The 18,850-nt window shown below is 43.3% G+C and overlaps 1 protein-coding gene across 1 annotated transcript; it reads right to left on the bottom strand.

The window, feature by feature from the left end:
* Positions 1–2,216: 2,216 nt before the first annotated feature.
* LOC121969645 (probable polygalacturonase) lies at positions 2,217–4,622 on the bottom strand. Its single transcript, XM_042519850.1, has 6 exons — positions 4,402–4,622; positions 3,937–4,308; positions 3,554–3,674; positions 3,313–3,487; positions 3,162–3,232; positions 2,217–3,069 (listed from the first exon to the last, which is right to left on the bottom strand). The coding sequence occupies exons 1-6, from the start codon at positions 4,426–4,428 to the stop codon at positions 2,363–2,365; spliced, it is 1,473 nt and encodes a 490-aa protein (XP_042375784.1). The 5' UTR covers positions 4,429–4,622; the 3' UTR covers positions 2,217–2,362.
* Positions 4,623–18,850: the final 14,228 nt, after the last annotated feature.

The raw sequence follows: 18,850 nt of genomic DNA, 5'->3' as shown, positions 1-18,850 counted from the left end.
GATGGAACACTTGAAGTATTTAACACATGTAAATTGCTCGGGCCGGCCTAGCGCCAGTTGCTAATACGACGAGAATTCCCATGGAGCTTGGTCTTCAACTCATGCAACGTCAATCATGGCTGAGGTAGGTTTGTGTTAATTTGACCAAAGAGTACTGGAAGACCCAACGAGGCAGGAGAATTCCCGTGGAGCTTGGCCTTCAACTAATGCAACGTCAATCGTGGCTGAGGTAGGTTTGTGTTAATTTGACCAGTGTGATGGGGAAGTTAGTAGAGTAGACTCGATGTGACATCCTTTTGACTCAGTTAAAAGAAATTGGGGTCGTTTGATTCAAAGGTATTGATCCCGTCTGAAATCTGAGTCAGATGGAGGTCGATTGTGCTGTCGTTAGCGTTGACGGAAGGCGATGAAAACCTCCTATGAGTACAGTGATGCACGAGCAGGTTCCACGGACTGCTGACGGGGGGTGATGACGAGGACAACGAAGCGAGAGTTCCCTGCACATTAGGGACCAAGAACCAGGGAAAAAGTCCCCGGAGCAGGCCCTCCGACACTCAAATCAAGTACTTTTTCCCTAGAAGTACAGTAAAAATTGCCGAAAGTAGAAGACAGATGCGAAAAGATGAGTGAGTGTGCCTACACCAGGAAAAAGACACCCCTTTTTATATGACCATGTGTACTTAGGGCTTCTGTCAAGTGTTAGGGAATATCGAATGTCAGACTATATCTGGCGGTGGATGACACTTGGCATCCTGATCTTATAGGTCGGAGGAAGGTTCTATTATCAGTTGGTCACAGACCGTTGGAATATACTCTGACACACAACAGATATTCTCTGATAGGTGATTACGATTCTCTGACTCTATTGTCGTTTTCGTTGATTGGGCATGCACAAGAGAACTCCTGACAACCCGCAGTTGACGAGCCCGACCGGGATACATCTGAGTAGTCCGTTATATCCCGACCAGGCGCATCAAGTTCTTATTTATAAATCTGCTATGAGAAAATCCCGTCGATAGAGATGGTTTCTTCCTCTTCTTCCTTGTTCCTTGTGCTACTAGTCTAACTTCTTGACCTGGACATCCCGACCGGCACTTGTCTAAATTCCTGACCTGGACTTCTCGCCCGAGTGACCTGTCTAAATTCCCGACCTGGGCCCTTCGCCCGAACATCCTTTCTGAATTCCTGACCTGGGCCTCTCGCCCGAATAACCTGTCTGAATTCCAGACCTGGGAACCTCGCCCGACTAACCTGTCTGAATTCCCAGACCTGGGCATCCTGACCGACCATCCTTTCTGAGCTCTTGACCTGGGCCACCCAACCGAGTAACCTGTCTGAATTCCTGACCTAGGCCTCTTGCACAAGTAACATGTTTCTGACTATCACATCCCCTTTCCTTATGACTGTCACGTCCCTTGGGTATCCCCTTAACCTGTTTCTCGACCTGGACATCCCGACCGATACCTGTCTAAATTCCCAACCTGGGCCCTTCGCCCGAACATCCTTTCTGACTTCCTGACCTAGGCTTCTCGCCCAAATAACCTGTCTGAATTCCACACCTGGCAACCTCGCGCGACTAACATGTCTGAATTCCCAGACCTGGGCATCCTGACTGATCATCCTTTCTGAACTCCTGACCTAGGCCACCTGACCGAGTAACCTGTCTGAATTCCTGACCTGGGTCTCTTGCACTAGTAACTTGTTTCTGACTGTCACGTCCCCTTGACTTATGACTGTCACATCCTCTTTACTGATGACTACCACGTCCCCTTGACTTATAACTGTCATGTCCCTTTGACTTCTGATCATCATATTCTCTTAACTTCTGATTGTCACGTTCCCTTGATTAGACCCTATCATTATACGTCATATTCCCTTAACTTCTGATCGTCACGTTCCCTTGATTAGACCCTATCATTATGCATTGTATCATGTATGAATTCGGATTTAGGTTTGCTTTAAAAAAAAAACATGAATGTTTATGGGCAGTCGGCGGCATTCATGCTCTGGTCGGGCAGACTCGATAATATCAATTATGGAAGACACGTCAGATAATCTGTTTGAGTAGTTATTCCGGTCATATAGATGTGTCGGTTACAAATATAGAAAAGGGTAGCGGTTATAGATGTTGAAGTAAGGGGTGAACCATTCCTTATTCTCAGACCAAAACATAGTGGAAGACCCAATGAGACCACAAATAGAGAGTTGCGCATGAATTTACTATGCTATAACTTATGTAGGTTATTTTATAAGAAAGTGAAATGTGGCAAGCAAAATTCATAGACGTGACATTAACTTGATGTTTCTTCCTAAACCCATTGCTCGACGGAATTTAACAAAGTCCGACGGCACTTAATCCATCTCACGGATTGATTCTCTGATACGAACACTGCTCCAATGCAACGTAATCCACAGCTAAAATATCCTCAGGAAACGGACAAGGCGCCTCCTCATCTGTCGTCTGTGCCTGAAGCTCAGCGCACGGCGTCGGACTCACGTCGCTGAACACACCCTCCACGTCGGTGCAGTTCCATATCGGCTTCTTCGACTTGATAATCTCCGCCGTCACATTCGAGATGCATATCCCGGTGAAGGGCGCGCCCGGAATGCCCTCCAACTTCGCCGCCATCGTCACGTTCTCCGCCACCACGTCGCTGTAGCTGATCCCCTCCACCACGGGGACGGCGCCGGGGTCGTACCCGTCGTCCGGGTGCTGCCCGTAGCCGCCGGTCATCCAGAAGACCCACTTCATGGTGTGCAGGCTCATCCTCCTCACGAAGATGTCCCTCACGTAGGCGCCCCTTCCGATGGCGGTCTTGATGCGGACGCCGGACTCGGAGTTGATGGCGGTGATGTCCTCGGCCCGTACGTCTTGGATGCCGCCGGACATCTCGCTGCCGATCGCGATGACGGCGCTGGTCGGAGAGATGCACGTCAGTCTTCGTATCATAATGTGCTGGCTCGGCATGTTGAATTCGATCCCGTACTCGTCCCAGCCGCTCTTGATTGCGATGCAGTCGTCTCCGGACACGATGTAACAGTCTTCGATACGGACATTAGAACAGGAATCTGAGAAACAGAGACGGAGACGACTGCAACATCGATCCTCAACAGAAAACATTACTGCACAGAATTGTGACGAGTAAAAAAAATGAAAATACCTGGATTTATTCCATCTGTATTTGGCGAGTTGACCGGTGCCAGAATTGTGACGGCTGACACAATAACATTACTGCACAGAAACATGCGTTCGCGTTGCTGCGATCCGTCTGTTCTGAAATATAAAAAGCTCGAAATAGAATGATCACCGACCTGCTATACACTGGATGGAGATTCCACGAGGGAGAGTCGACCAATGTGATATTGGAAATGAGGACTTGATTGGAGTACATGATCTCGATGAGGTATCCGCGAGTGAAATTCAGTTCTTTGCTGTGGAACTTATCCCACCAAGTTTGCCCCTGCCCGTCGATGGTCCCATTGTCCCCTGGGATTAACAAAGACATCAGAGAACAATTATACGATTGGGAACTATATAAAAGAGTTTTGTTACCTGTGATTACGACGTCAGTTAAATTATATCCGGTGATGAGATTACTGTATCTGCCACCAACTAGATCTCTGCCTCTTCCATAGGACGGCAAGGGATCGATAATCGCCCATTCATCGATTTCCTGTAATTAAACTTATACAACCATCAGTTTCCAAGATGGGATTAATTTTATCCTGACCGTCCACCTGACAAAACCGTCTAGAACGAACGGTCTAGATGCAAGGGCCAGAGACACCGTCGCAACCAACCACTACTTCACTAGCGCACACGGGATTAGACAAGCAACTAGAACGAGTGACCACCCGTGACCGAACGGAGATGAAACAAATAAAAATAAATAAATAAAAGAAGAGAATCGATGAGAGAGGGCGGCTTGAACCGACCTGAGTGGCGAGGATGACGGCGTCGCGGTGGAGGAAGAGGGTGAAATGGCTGGTGAGATTAAAGGGCCCGGTGAGCCACCGCCCCGCTGGCACCACCAGCATCGCGCCGCCTTCGCAGGCGAACTGGCTGAGTCCAGACACGGCCGCCTCGAAGGCCGCCGTGTTCGACGTCACGCCGTCCCCGACCCCGCCGAAGTCCGTGAGGCTTGCGACATGCGCACGGCAACCCCCCGCCCCTCCCGCCGCGTAGTTGATCACCTCCCCCGCCGGCGTCCCGCCGCCTCCCCGCCGGTGGTGATGGCGGGAGCGGCATTCCGCCGCGCCTAAAAACGCCGCTGCCACCACCGCGATCAAGACTGGAATCTTCGACGCCTGAGCATGTCGATTGGGAGCAAAAAGATCTTTCTTTTTTAGGAAAACAAAAAAGAGAAAAAGACGAACAAGGATGAAGAAAGGAATAGTTACATGGAATCTGGGAAGCGAGCGCTCCATCGCGAATTTCCCGTCAGAGGGAGGGAGCAGCGTAGAGCAGGTTGCTTCCAGGCGTTCCCTAATTAATATAGGTGGATTAGCCGTTTCCCCTCCTGGATTCTGTAACAGATCACGTTTCCCCGAGCTTACAAGTGGAAGTTAATGAGTCCAAACTCCAGTGGCCGGATTTCAAAGAACAACATCGCACTAGGAAAGTAAAGACGGGGGCCTAACTTCCCCTGGAGTGAATATTATATAAAATTTAAAATCAACATTGGTACTGTATTTGAAAACTAACACTACAATAATAGACTGAAAAATAAGATTAGATGTTCCGTAACTTAAGTGGATCAATTGCTAAGTAAAGAAGAAATTTGCGCCGGAGAACGCTGCGTAAATTGCTCGAAACTAAGTTGCAGTAATCCGACAGAACCCGACTGGTTTTAACTATAATTCAATTCGAATAATGGGTAAAATTCAGTTCACTGGCATCCCTGAGCAGGAGTGAGAGTGGTTCGTGAGCTTGCGGATGACCAAATTTGGGCGTGACGACGAACCTGATCGTGCCGACACGAACATTTGGGCGAACGTGCAATTTTACCTAATCGATCACGATCCCGGATTCTTGTGGCACGTTACCAGATCAGTCAGTCTGCCATTGAGCGTGAGCACTCACCGGGCCCACCACCTTCTGGGTTGAGGATGCACGCCGCGGGTGGTGAACCACACAAATGAGCACCAGCTACGGCCGCACCTTCCACTGTCCTAAAGTATTCACTAACCACTATTCAGGCTGGTAGCAGTTGGGTCAGCCTCCCAACCAGAGGCCCAGTCCGACATAAGAAGAATCTTTTTGGTAAAAAATTAAAAAGACATTTTTTTTATTATTCATACAACTAAAAGGTGATTTTTTTTTTTTATAATTTAAATAATATTTTATCTATAATTTAACATCTAAAATAATCCTGCTCCACTTTAAAATAATTTTAATCAAAATTGCACCACTTCCACTTGTATAATTTTAATCAAAATTATTATTTTAATCCAAAATTTTTTTTAAAGTGGTGCAATCTTAATTAAAGTTTCTTAGGTCCTTAAAATAGTATATGATCCTATCCAGAATCTGAGTTAGATGGAGATCGGAACGTTAGTGTTGACATAGAGGTGACTTTGACGTACCCAGATATATGCGTCGGAAAGGTGAACCCCCACATGGAATCTCCAAAGGTTGTGGTAAGAGAGCTGGTGGTACTCAGACTCTACACACACTCAGACAAGCACACGGAGCGTTAGAGACCAGAAACCAGGGAAAAAGTCCCCAGCGTAGGCCCTCCGATCCTCAAGTTAGGTCCTTTTTTCCCGGAAGAATAGTATACGATGGAAAAAAGAACTGTTGAAGACAAGTGCATATGTGTGTGTACCTGGCTAAGGAAGAGGAGCTCCCTTTTTATATGACACTGCATACCTTTTGAGCCTGACTACTGTAAGAGAATGTCGGGTATTAGGGCATGTCGGGTGAGAAAGGATATACGGTTGTCTCCTATTGTGGAAGGAAGGTTCTACTCTTAGGGAGGGGCAGACCACTGGAATATTCCCTGGAGTATGACAGTTATTTTCTGACAGGAGGTTATGATTCCCTAACATTGTTGTCGCTTAGTACTTTCTGTCCCGCCTGGGTTCAGCTACAGTCAGCTCGGAATGACCGATCAGATGTGCTACCAAGACTGAGACTTAATGATGAACTATGGTGAACCGACCGAGCTTTATCTAAGGCTGTGGAGAGGGACTCATCTTTCACGATTTAACTGCTGAAGAGTTGGTCGGGAGTTGTCTTAGTAAAAGTACCAGGACCATCTATAAAACCTGAGCTGGGGAGCTCCGATCAACTGGGGCAGGCCCAGGACTAGTCCAAGCTTCGTATTACGTCTCAGATCTGGGGACGTGTCATGCCTATGACCGACCAGGAATTATACGGATTTGGGGACTTGCCTTTCCTATAACCGACCAGGAATTATGCGGCTGATGACGCAAGACGGTCTAACTCCCGTCTTTCTGTTAATTGTCATGTCCTCTTGACTATTGATTGCCACGCCCCCCTTGACTATTGATTGTCACATCCCCTTGACTTTTGACTGCACATCCTCTTGATTTTTGACTGACACACCCTCTTGACTTTTGACTGTCACGTCCTCTTAACTTTTGACCTCTTGGCCTTATTGAGCCCCTCCTTTACGTATCGTATCAGTATATCTTTGACATGAACTCTGTCAAAATAATTTATATATTTTTATAATAGTATAATATTGTTCACTTAACACTTAAGTCCTCATGAATTTATTTTTGAATTTTACATAAAAGATCTTATATAAATAGAGATATCTTTTCTCTTATAAACTTATAATTTTTTTATATATTTTTTAAACGCATGATCTTTTTGATATAATTTCAATGTGAGACTTTGATTATATTCTCAACAACCTCTCTTTAAATGAAGAACCACCATTATTCTCATGGTCTGAGCCTCTCTTTATCATCCGGTCACCCTTGATATGTTTCGAGCTTCCCCTCAAGCATTCGGTTAATTAAGGTCACTTCTTTCCTTTAAGATTTTTTTCATCACCTAGGATTCACTCCCCCAAGATTTCCACCAAGCTTCTTATCATCCTTGACTTGCTTGGACTTTTTGCTTATAATTCACTTCTCTCTTTTGGGAGCCTCCATCTCTTCTGTTCAAGGCTACTATGTTAGGACTCATAAGCCGGCTAGAAGAGAGGTTGAATATCCCCTGAATAAAATCAAAACCAACCTTTCTCGGATTTAAAAGAATACTTGCATAAATAATAAATAAAAGAAAACTGAAAGACAGAGACTCAGAGAGTTTTACTTGATTACAACCGGGGAGGTTGTTAATCAAAGTAAATGATGCTCACTAATTTCTTCTTCAGGCGGAGAAGTCTCGTTACAGCAATAAAATCTTAGAAAAGAAGAAGCTAAACAAAACAGAAAAGCTCACAAGTGTTGTATCAAGAATTGCTTGTTATTCTTTAGCTTCTGGACCAAGGTTGTATTTATGGCCTTGGTCGGGACACGTGGAAGGGTTCCAAGCGCCTGGAGTGGGATAGAATTATATCCCCGACGCATCAGTCAACGTCCATGTCGAACATGATAAAAATCAGGTTCCGGGCGCCCAGTGTTGGATCGAGAAGTGCTAGAGGGGGGGTGAATAGCGCTCGTGGCTTTCACAATCGATTTCGGAAATCGTTAAAGAGTTACGCAGCGGAAATGATAAACTAACAAACACACAGAAGACTCCAAGAAGTTACTTCGTTCGGAGTCTATCTCGACTCCTACTCGAAGGCCCGTGGTCGTTGACCACTTTCAGTGGGCAACAACTAAAATATCGCAAAGCTTACAAGATGTATTACAGTTTAATAGCAATAATAGAATTATACCGACACTATCAGAAATGAAGATGTAGACGCTGGTTGTCAGAGTTGCAGAGTGTTGTTGAAAGCGTTCGGAGCAGCTTTGGAAAGCACAGATTCTTATGTCGAGTTCGATATCTGAGCTGCACCTCGAGGCCTCCTCTTATAGCTCTGCAAGATCTGATCTAGATCCCCAAGTCTCGGGATTAGCTTTGACCCGAAGTGGATCGGTCGACCGATCCTCTTGTTCGGTCGACCGATCAGATGATCTCCACCGCATCTGATCCGTCGATCTGTTGTTCCGCTTCGATCTGGTCAAACTTTATCCCTGGGTTCGGTCGACCGATCCCAAGGTCCGGTCGACCGATCAGTCTCCTCTGACCCGCTCACCTCGGCTTGATCCAGTCGACACCTATCCCAGGTTCGGTCGATCGATCCCGAGGTTCGGTCGACCGATCCCTGGTCGAGCCCGGTCCAACTTCTAGAGACCTGATCTGTTAGCTTGGAGGTTCGGTCGACCGATCCCAAGGTTCGGTCAATCGATCCCAGTCACTTCTAACTCTGCATAAAAATGTTAGTTACCTGCAAAACAGAATTAGAACACAAAAGATAATATATAGAAATAAATTTGACAGGCACCAGACTGTCCGGGTCTGACTTCGAGTTTCCAACCGGAAACCTTAGGTCGACCCGACGCCTACTGTTTCCTCTTCCGGGGAACGCGTCCTCACCTACTTCTCTCAGGAGATTTACCTGTTGTCAGTACGATCCTCCAGATCGACTGGACTTTTGCTCAGCGTCCGATGCTTCCGGTCTTTATGCTAGATGTTCGGTCCTCGACCCATCCAGACTTCTACCCGGTTCGCAACACTAGGATTTTAACCTAGGGTTACCACCCCCTAGGATTTTTGCCCGAAGCGCCGACCCGCCAAGACTTCCCGCATAGGGTTATCACCCCTATGACCTAGGGTTACCACTCCCTAGGGTTTTTCCTTGCCTAACCGCAGCTAGGACTTTTCTCCACCTAGGGTTACCACCCCCTAGGACCTAGGGTTACCACCCCCTAGGGTTTTCACCTGCCTAAACACAGTTAGGACTTTCCTGAAACACTCAATCATACACATTAGATAACAATTAAACTTAACTTTGAATCCCTTTGCCATTATCAAAACTAAGGTTCGATCGTCGGATGCTTCCCGCACCAACAATCTCCCCCTTTTTGATTATGGCAACCGAAGTTCATAGTTAAGGAAAAAATGCAATAAAGGTAAATATAAATGAGTATAAGCATAAATAAAACCTAAGCACATTGAAGCTCCCCCTTAATGAAAGCTCCCCCTTTAACTGATTTCTTTTAGTTTTGAATTTTTGAATTTAGTTTCCTTTTATTTTCCTTTGAATTTCCTTATACTCTCCCTCTTTGCCATATATCAAAATAAGGAGGGGGAAAAAATGAGTTCTGAAGTAAACACTTAGCTTTTCAAATTAATTTTCTTGTAAACATTAAAGTCTAAGTGTTTCTTTTAAAAAATTTTAAAAAAAAATCCTTCTAAACTCTAAGTTTAAGAAATAATTTTAAATTATTTTGAAATAATTTTCAAAGTATTTTTCAAATAATTTTTGAAATTAATTTTCAAAGGATTTTTCAAATGATTTTGAAATTAATTTTCAAAGTATTTTTCAAATAATTTTTTAAATTAATTTTCAAAGGATTTTTCAAATGATTTTGAAATTAATTTTCAAAGTATTTTTTAAATAATTTTTGAAAGTATTTTTCAAATAATTTTTGAAATTAATTTTCAAAGGATTTTTCAAATAATTTTGAAAGGATTTTTCAAATAATTTTTGAAATTAATTTTCAAAGGACTTTGAAATTAATTTTTCAAAGGGTTTTTAAAATGATTTTCAAATAATTTTTCAAAGGATTTTTTTAAAATAATTTTCAAATATTTTTTTAAAGGATTTTTAGAAAATTTTTGAAATTAATTTTCAAAGGATTTTTCAAATAATTTTGAAATTAATTTTCAAAGGATTTTCAAATAATTTTGAAAGAATTTTTCAAAAAAAAAATTTCAAATATTTTTCAAAGGGGTTTTAAAATGATTTTCAAATAATTTTTCAAAGGATTTTTTTAAAATGATTTTCAAATATTTTTTTAAAGGATTTTTAGATAATTTTTTAAATTAATATTCCAAGGATTTTTCAAATAATTTTGAAATTAATTTTCAAAGCATTTTCAAATAATTTTGAAAGGATTTTTCAAATAATTAATTCATTTGATTTAAGTTAATTAAGTCGATTCATTTGATTAAATTGAATTTATTTAAGACTAAGTTTAACCTAGATCCATCTCATCCGATTCTAAGTTATCAATCAGGTAATCTTATAAAATTTTGTGAGATGGTTATCTGTAATTTAGGTTATTTATAAGGATTAATTTACATTTGAGTTAAAATTAGGTTTTTCAATTAGTCAATTAAATATATATTTCAATGATTTGTTCCTAGGTCAGGGCGAGGCTCTAGGTCTTCTTGGGTATGAGATCATCCACCCCTTCCTAGACAGAACCGTTCAAAGAAAATATATATTTAATTTTCTTTTTGAAACCCCTAGATTTAACTAACAGGTGTAAATTATGCCTAGGTTCTTAAGCTATCCTAAATCTAAACATGCAAAATGTAAAGAAGAATAAATAAACAAGCATCAATCTATCTCTTGGTAAAGATGGTATTTCTATTGGCTCCCCCTGGATCATAGCCTCGATAGGGTCTATCAAGGTAATGGATCTGATCCTACCCAATATAGTCCAAGTCCAACTTGATTAACCAAGTTTGACTTGGGGACCCATGCTTGAACTATGGTTTTATTATTTCTATTTACTAAAGATAGATATGATTTATATTTGTTTTTGGTTTTAAATCCAAGTCCGGATTTGTTGTAAACGACTAGTTGTTTTCTAAGAATCAGATCCAAATTCTTGGAACCCATAGTGAACCGTTCCAACGTGTCCTTGAATTCTTTAATTTGAGTTTTCAAATTGGAATTTTCTTCCTCAAGTTGTTGGACTTGAGTTGAACTTCCAATTCGAATAGGCTCAGTTAAGGAACTCGAGTCCGTCACCTCCTTAAGGGTCGTTACCTCCTTTTGGAGTGACTTGACACGAACATTGGATTTAGCCAATTTCTTAAGTAAGGAATTAACTTTTGCAAATCAAATTGAGTTTCGGCAAGTAAGGCACTTACAGTGGGGTTCGGTCCTTCGGAAACGGATGCGGATCTGTGGCTTCGCTCGGACTCAGTTTCCGACTCGCTCTTGGTTTCGGACTCGAATTCAGACTCAGTTTCGTCAATATTTACTTGTACTGGCAACGCGAGGAAGCTTGTTGGTTCTTCTTCATCGGACTCGGATTCATCTGATGACTCGGACCAGGTTACCTTTAATACCTTCCTTCTTTTCTTCTTGTTTGGACAATCTGGCTTGTAGTGCCCCTTCTGGTTATAGCCGTAGCAGGTTACTTCAAATTTGTCCTTTGAGCTTGGTTGGGCTTCTTTGGACTGGATGGCCTTTCTGACATCCTTTTTGTTGAAGCCCTTCTTTTTGCAGAGTTTCTTTACCAGGTTGACTATTTCGATTGTAAGCTCGTCGTCGTCGTCCGAATCTGGTTCTTCTTCTGACTCTGGTTCGGTTCTGCGTTTTATCTTTGATTCACGCATCCTCCCTGTTCCTGCAACCAAAGTCAACCCTTTCTTGGTCGGGCGTACATTAATCTGTTCATAAAGTTCAAATTCTGCAAAAAGTTCATCTAACTTAATGGTAGATATGTCCTTAGAAACCTTGTAGGCATCTACCATGGATGCCCACAAGGTGTTCCTCGGAAAGGCGTTTAAGGAGTACCTTATGATGTCCCGGTTATCTACCTTCTGTCCAATTGCAGGAAGACCGTTGAGAAGATCTTGAATCCAGGCGTGGAGTTGGGCAGCTGTCTCACCTTCCTGTAGTTTGATATTAAATAATTTATTGAAGATTAGGTCTTTTTTACTTACTTTGGTGTCGGACGTTCCTTCGTGAAGTTCAATGAGCTTCTCCCACAGCTACTTGGCACTAATGAAAGGGCCGACGCGATTAAGTTCTTCTTTTGATAAGCCACACTGGAGGGTGCAGGTCGCCTTGGCATTAGCTTCCACCTTCTTTATCAGAGATGCATCCCAGTCCTTGTACGGTAGTGGCTTGCCAATGCTGTCAGTTGGTAGTTGGTGTAACGACCCGACCCTTTGGCCTCTTGGGCGCTCATGTCGTCGACCGATGACCCTTTGGCCGTGCCGTTACTCACTAGGACTTTCCACCCCTGGCAGTGGATTTTTGCCTCCCCCGGGATTCGAACTCTAGACCTCCAAGCTTAAGTACTAGAGTTTATGAATCCTGGTTACCAAGTGAGATGATCTCACTTGGTAACCAGGATTCATAAACTCTAGTACTTAAGCTTGGAGGTCTAGAGTTTGAATCCTGGGGGAGGCAAAAATCCACTAGCCAGGGGTGGAAAGTCCTAGAGAGTAACGGCACGGCCAGACGACATAAGGGCCGCCAGTTGGGCCGCCACAAGGGCCGCCCAAGAGGCCAAAGGGTCGGGTCGTTACAATAAAAAGGCGCCTTTTATTGTAACGACCCGACCCTTTGGCCTCTTGGGCGGCCCTTGTAGCGGCCCAACTGGCGACCCTTATGTCGTCGGCCCATTTGGCGACCTCTCATGTCGTCAACCGACGGCCCTTATGTCGTCGGCCCATTTGGCGACTTCTCATGTCGTCGACCGTCGACGTCGGTCGACGACATGAGAGGTCGCCAAATGGGCCGACGACATAAGGGCCGCCAGTTGGGCCGCCACAAGGGCCGCCCAAGAGGCCAAAGGGCCGGGTCGTTACAATAAAAGGCGCCTTTTATTGTAACGACCCAACCCTTTGGCCTCTTGGGCGGCCCTTGCGGCGGCCCACTGGCGGCCCTTGCGGCGGCCCACTGGCGGCCCTTATGTCGTCGGCCCATTTGGCGACCTCTAATGTCGTCGATCGACGACCCTTTGGCCGTGCCGTTACTCACTAGGACTTTCCACCTGGCTTGACTTTCCTCCAGGATTCGAACTCTAAACCTCCGGGCTTAAGTATTAGGTTTGATCACGGTGCAACCAAGTGAGATGAGCTCACTTGGTTACCAGGATTCATAAACTCTAATACTTAAGCCTGGAGGTCTAGAGTTCGAATCCTGGGGGAGGTAAAAATCCACTGGCCAGGGGTGGAAAGTCCTAGTGAGTAACGGCACGACCGACGGTCGACGGTCGACGATATGAGAGGTCGCCAAATGGGCCGACGACATAAGGGCCGACGGTCGACGACCCGAGGGTCGCCAAATGGGCCGCCAAATGGGCCAAGAGGGCCGGGTCGTTACAGTTGGAGTCCGGTTTTAACGATCATCCAGACTTCAAAATGAGTCTGGAGATACGCCTCCATCCGACCCTTCCAGTATCCGAAGTCGTCTCCGGTGAATAGTGGGGGTGACCTGTACTGTAGCCTTCTTGAAGGGTCATTTTAGATCAACTCTGAAGAAAATAAACGACAAGAAATTTGCAAGACTTGGTCCTGGATTAGTAGTGTTGGAAGTATTAAAAAGAAAATGGACTCGAGTGGTGTTGCACCAACTTCGAGCAAAAATTGATTCGAGAAAAAAATTAGAATATAGCTATAAGGCTAAATTCTAATTGACTCCGAAAAATCTGAAACTACCACGAAAAATTGTTTTGAGTGGTGGTTGCACCGATTCCAAATGAACCTGCTTTGATACTAATTGTTGGATCGAGAAGCGCTAGAGGGAGGGGGGGGTGAATATCGCTCATGGCTTTCACAATCGATTTCGGAAATCGTTAAAGAGTTACGCAGAGGAAATGATAAACTAACAAACACACAGAAGACTCCAAGAAGTTACTTCGTTCGGAGTCTATCTCGACTCCTACTCGAAGGCCCGTGGTCGTTGACCACTTTCGGTGGGCAACAACTAAAATATCACAAAGCTTACAAGATGTATTACAGTTTAATAGCAATAATAGAATTATACCGACACTATCAGAAATGAAGATGTAGACGCTGGTTGTCAGAGTTGCAGAGTGTTGTTGAAAGCGTTCGGAGCAGCTTTGGAAAGCACAGATTCTTCTATTCAAGTTCGATATTTGAGCTGCACCTCGAGGCCTCCTCTTATAGCTCTACAAGATCTGATCCAGATCCCCAAGTCTCGGGATCAGCTTTGACCCGAAGTCGATTGGTCGACCAATCCTCTTGTTCGGTCGACCGATCAGATGATCTCCACCGCATCTGATCCGTCGATCTGTTGCTCCGCTTCGATCTGGTCAAACTCTATCCCTGGGTTCGGTCGACCGATCCCAGGGTCCGGTCGACCGATCAGTCTCCTCTGACCCGCTCACCTCGGCTTGATCCAGTCGACACCTATCCCAGGTTCGGTCGACCGATCCCGAGGTCCGGTCGACCGATCCCGGGTCGAGCCCGGTTCAACTTCTAGAGACCTGATCTGTTAGCTTGGAGGTTCGGTCGACCGATCCCGGTCACTTCTAACTCTGCATAAAATGTTAGTTACCTGCAAAACAGTGTTAGAACCCAAAAGATAATATATAGAAATAAATTTAACAACCACCAGACTGTCCGGTTCTGACTTCGAGTTTCCGACCGAAAACCCTAGGTCGACCCGACGCCTACTGTTTCCTCTTCCGGGGAACGCATCCTCACCTACTTCTCTCAGGAGATTTACCTGTTGTCAGTACGATCCTCCAGATCGACTGGACTTTTGCTCAGCGTCCGATGCTTCCGGTCTTTATGCTAGATGTTCGGTCCTCGACCCATCCAGACTTCTACCCGGTTCGCAACACTAGGATTTTAACCTAGGGTTACCACCCCCTAGGATTTTTGCCCGAAGCGTCGACCCGCAAAGACTTCCCGCATAGGGTTATCACCCCTATGACCTAGGGTTACCACCCCCTAGGGTTTTTCCTTGCCTAACCGCAGCTAGGACTTTTCTCCACCTAGGGTTACCACCCCCTAGGACCTAGGGTTACCACCCCCTAGGGTTTTCACCTGCCTAAACACAGTTAGGACTTTCCTGAAACACTCAATCATACACATTAGATAACAATTAAACTTAACTTTGAATCCCTTTGCCATTATCAAAACTAAGGTTCGATCGTCGGATGCATCCCGCACCAACACCCTGACCCACAAAGTCAATAAGGTTAACTTTTCAGTTCAGGACCTCTGCTCCAGTGATGCTCACCTCAGTACGGGTCTTTCGCTCCGACTCCGCTCGCTTGGGTGATTTCGGCCATCCGGAATAGAGCTCACCCAAACCCAACTTCCGGCCTTCTCGAGCAACCTTCCACTCCGACTTCTCGTCCCTCAGAACCACGTACTCTTCTGCAGCGCCTCGTCCCTCAGATGCACCGAGCCCATCGGCTCTTTCCCGTGTCGTCCTTCTCGCTAGCTGCATCTTTTACTCGACTTTCTGTGCTCCTAAGCTCCTGCACACTTAGACACAGGGTTAAACATAATAGGACCTAACTTAACTTATTTGATCACATCAAAATAACCTTGGGATACCAACAATCTCCCTCTTTTTGATGTGAGCAACCCAGGTTAAGTTAAGGTAAACAAATCTAAAATAAAAGTAATAAATTTGCAATTCAGGTGCAAAAATAAAAAGATCTAAAAATCTACTTCCCTCTAGACTTAATCTTTCCTTCCCCCTTTGATCACATAAAACTCTGATTTGCAAATAATTTTGAAAATTTTATCAATATTTTAAAATTACTGAAAATAATTTTGATAGCACTAAAAATGCAATATTTTTTAAAAAAATTCTAAGTTAAAAATTTTTGTGAAATAATCAATAATTTCCTCAGTTAAATAAATTTTCAAAAAATAATTTTTGTGGAAATTTTGATAAAGTAAATCTGATACTTAAAAAAAACTGTAAGTAAAAAAAAATTCTAAGGAAAATTTTTTTCTAAGTTTTAAAACAAAATTTGTGCAACATATAAAATACATTTTGGTAAAGCACAAGTTTATAAAATAACTTTTAAAACTATAAGTTAAAAAATTGAGAATTTTTTTTAAGTTAAACAGACTTGCATAAAAAATTTAAGAATTTTCCAAAAAAAATGAGTAATTATTCAAAACATTATCTAATTTCAATTTAAATTTTTTATCAGTTAGTCAATTAAACATTTTATTTAAATATATGGCTTCCAGGCTGTGGCGAGACACTAGGCCTTCTTGGTTATTGGAGCAACAACCACTTTCTAGAAAAAGTCTCATAAGGAGATTAAAACGTTTAATTTTCTCGCTGAAAGCGCTAAGTCTAATTAAAGTTCAAGTTAAACAAGACTTTGGAATCTAATATAAGTTCCAGCCAACTGGATTAATTAAGAATTTTTTAGGAACATATTTCTTTGAAAGTTTCCTAATTTGTCCTTTGTGATATTTAAAATACAAATCAAATTATATTTTCTAATACTTGCACTATATGTGCATGTATGCTTTTTCAACTATTTTATTTCTTTTTGTAAATTGTCATTTTCTAGCTTTAATTTATCAAAATCTTCTAATGGATAAGATTTTGCTAGAATTACTTTTAATTCTTTAATTTCTTTTTCTAATTTGCAACAATCTTTAGATAATAATTTAACGAATTTAAACATTTTATCGGGAGGAACATATTGTACCTGACTTACCTTGTCGATCTCATTATACGTGGCTCCCCCTGAACTGTTGCTTTCTTCCGATGTCGCTCCCCCTTCATCGATGCTCTCGATGCTCATTTCGGAAGAGTTTTCTTCATGTTTGTCTTGATGACTTGCCATTAACACAAGCCCGGAGAAAGCCTCAACTTCCTATTCGGGTGATGTTTCATCCCACGTCGCCTTTAAAGTCTTGCACTTGTTCATTTGGACAGGCTTCTTTCCTTTATCCTTATCCTTGTTCCTTAGGGCAGTTGTCCTTAACGTGCCCTTCTTCATTGCAGTGGTAGCATCTGATTGTTCTTTTCTTTCTATCCTATGGATGGCTAGCTTTTCTTGATTTAAATAATTTTTTAAAATGCCTTACCATCATTACCATTTCTTCGTTGTCGAGAGAGGATTCTGACTCATGTTCGTCTCTCGTTGCCTTAAAGGCGATGTTGTGCTTTGGCTCCTTCGTACCTGCACATCTCGATTCATGCACTTCAAAAGTTGAAAAAAAATCTTCTAAGGTAATAGATTCTAAGTCCTTAGAGATATAGAAAGCATATACTAGTGATGCCCATTTTATATTTCTAGAGAATGCATTAAGAGCGTACCTTAGCGAATTTTGGTTGCTTACCTTTTCTCCGAGATTCGAAAGTTTGGTGATGAGCTCCTTAATCCTCGAGTGAAGTTGTGCAATCGTTTTGTCTTCTTCAAATCGTAGGTTGGTGAGCTGGTTGCGAAGTAAGTCCCTTCTCGCGAGCTTGGCTTCGGACACTCCTTTATGTAGCTCAAGGAACTTCTCCCAAACCTCCTTTGTTGATTCGTAGGTGCTGATCCAGTTGACTTCTTGTGGTAGAAGGACGCTCAGCAAATGAAACTCTGCTTTGTCGTTTGCCACGTAGTCGACCTGCTCCTTCTTCGTCCACTAGTATTATTCCTTACCTTCGGGTGCTACAAAACTGAACTTGATTATTAATAGTAATTCAAAGTTGATTTTAAAGAATAACTACATTCGCTTTTTCCAGCTAACGAACTCCCCTTCGAACTTCGATGGGTATATGCTCAGTCCAGCTATTGATTCGGTGCTTTGATTGGCGGTTAGTCCTCCTGAAGCGTTCTGGCTTTAATACCACTTGTTAGGACCTGTTGGCCAACTAGAAGGGGGGTTGAATAGCCCCTGCACAAAATCAAAACGAACTTTTCTCGGACTTAAAAGAACACTTGCATAAACAATAAATAAAAGAAAACTGAAAGACAGAGACTTAGAGAGTTTTAGTTGGTTACAACCGGGGAGGTTGTTAATCCAAGGAAATGATGTGCACTAATTTCTCCTTCAAGCGGAGAAGCCTCTTTACAGTAATGAAAGCTCAAAAAATAAAAAGCTAAATAAAATAGAAAAGCTCACAAGTGTTGTATCAAAAATTGCTTGTTATTCTTTAGCTTCAGGACCAATGTTGTATTTATAGCCTTGTTCGGGGCGCCTGAAAGGGTTCCAGGCGCCTAGAGTGGGATAGAATTATATCCCCGACGTGTCGGTCAACGTCCATGTCAAACATGATAAAAATCAAGTCACGGGTGCCCAGAATGGGTTCGAGCGCTCGGACCCACAAAGTCAACAAGGTTGACTTTTTCAGTCTGGGTCCTCTGCTCCGGTGTTGCTCGCCTCGGTCCGGGTCTTCCTCTCCTGCTTCACTCGCTTGGGTGATTTCCGCCATCCGGAATAGGGCTCACCCGAAGTCAACTTCCGACCTTCTCGAGCAACCTTCCGCTTCGGCTTTTCATCCCTCGGAAACGTCCCGCGCCTCCTTCTCGTCCGCCTGCATACTCTTCCGCAGCGCCTTGTCCCTCAGACGCACTAAGCTCGTCAGCTCTCTCTCGTGTCGTCCTTCTTGCTAGCTGCATCTTTTGCTCGACTTCCTGTGCTCCTAAGCTCATGCACACTTAGACACAGGGTTAAACATAACAGGATCTAACTTAAGTTATTTGATCACATCAAAACAACCTTAGGGTACCAACATACTATTCAACCCATATGGTTCGATCTTGACCATGACTCTGATACTACTTGTTAAGATTAGAAGAATTTACATATTTCCACGGTGATATGATATTATTCACTTTAGACCTAACTGCTCAAGGATTTATTTTTGAATTTTACCTAAAAGACCTCATACTAATTGATCCTGTCCGATAGTCTAAGCGACAGAAGCTGGGGATGTGGTGCTCCGGTTGACCGTGTGTTGACTTT

Source organism: Zingiber officinale, chromosome 4A (genome assembly GCF_018446385.1).
Source record: "Zingiber officinale cultivar Zhangliang chromosome 4A, Zo_v1.1, whole genome shotgun sequence".
Lineage (NCBI taxonomy): Eukaryota > Viridiplantae > Streptophyta > Magnoliopsida > Zingiberales > Zingiberaceae > Zingiber > Zingiber officinale.
Note: the sequence above shows the minus strand (reverse complement) of the source record. Positions and strands in the feature narration are given on the sequence as shown.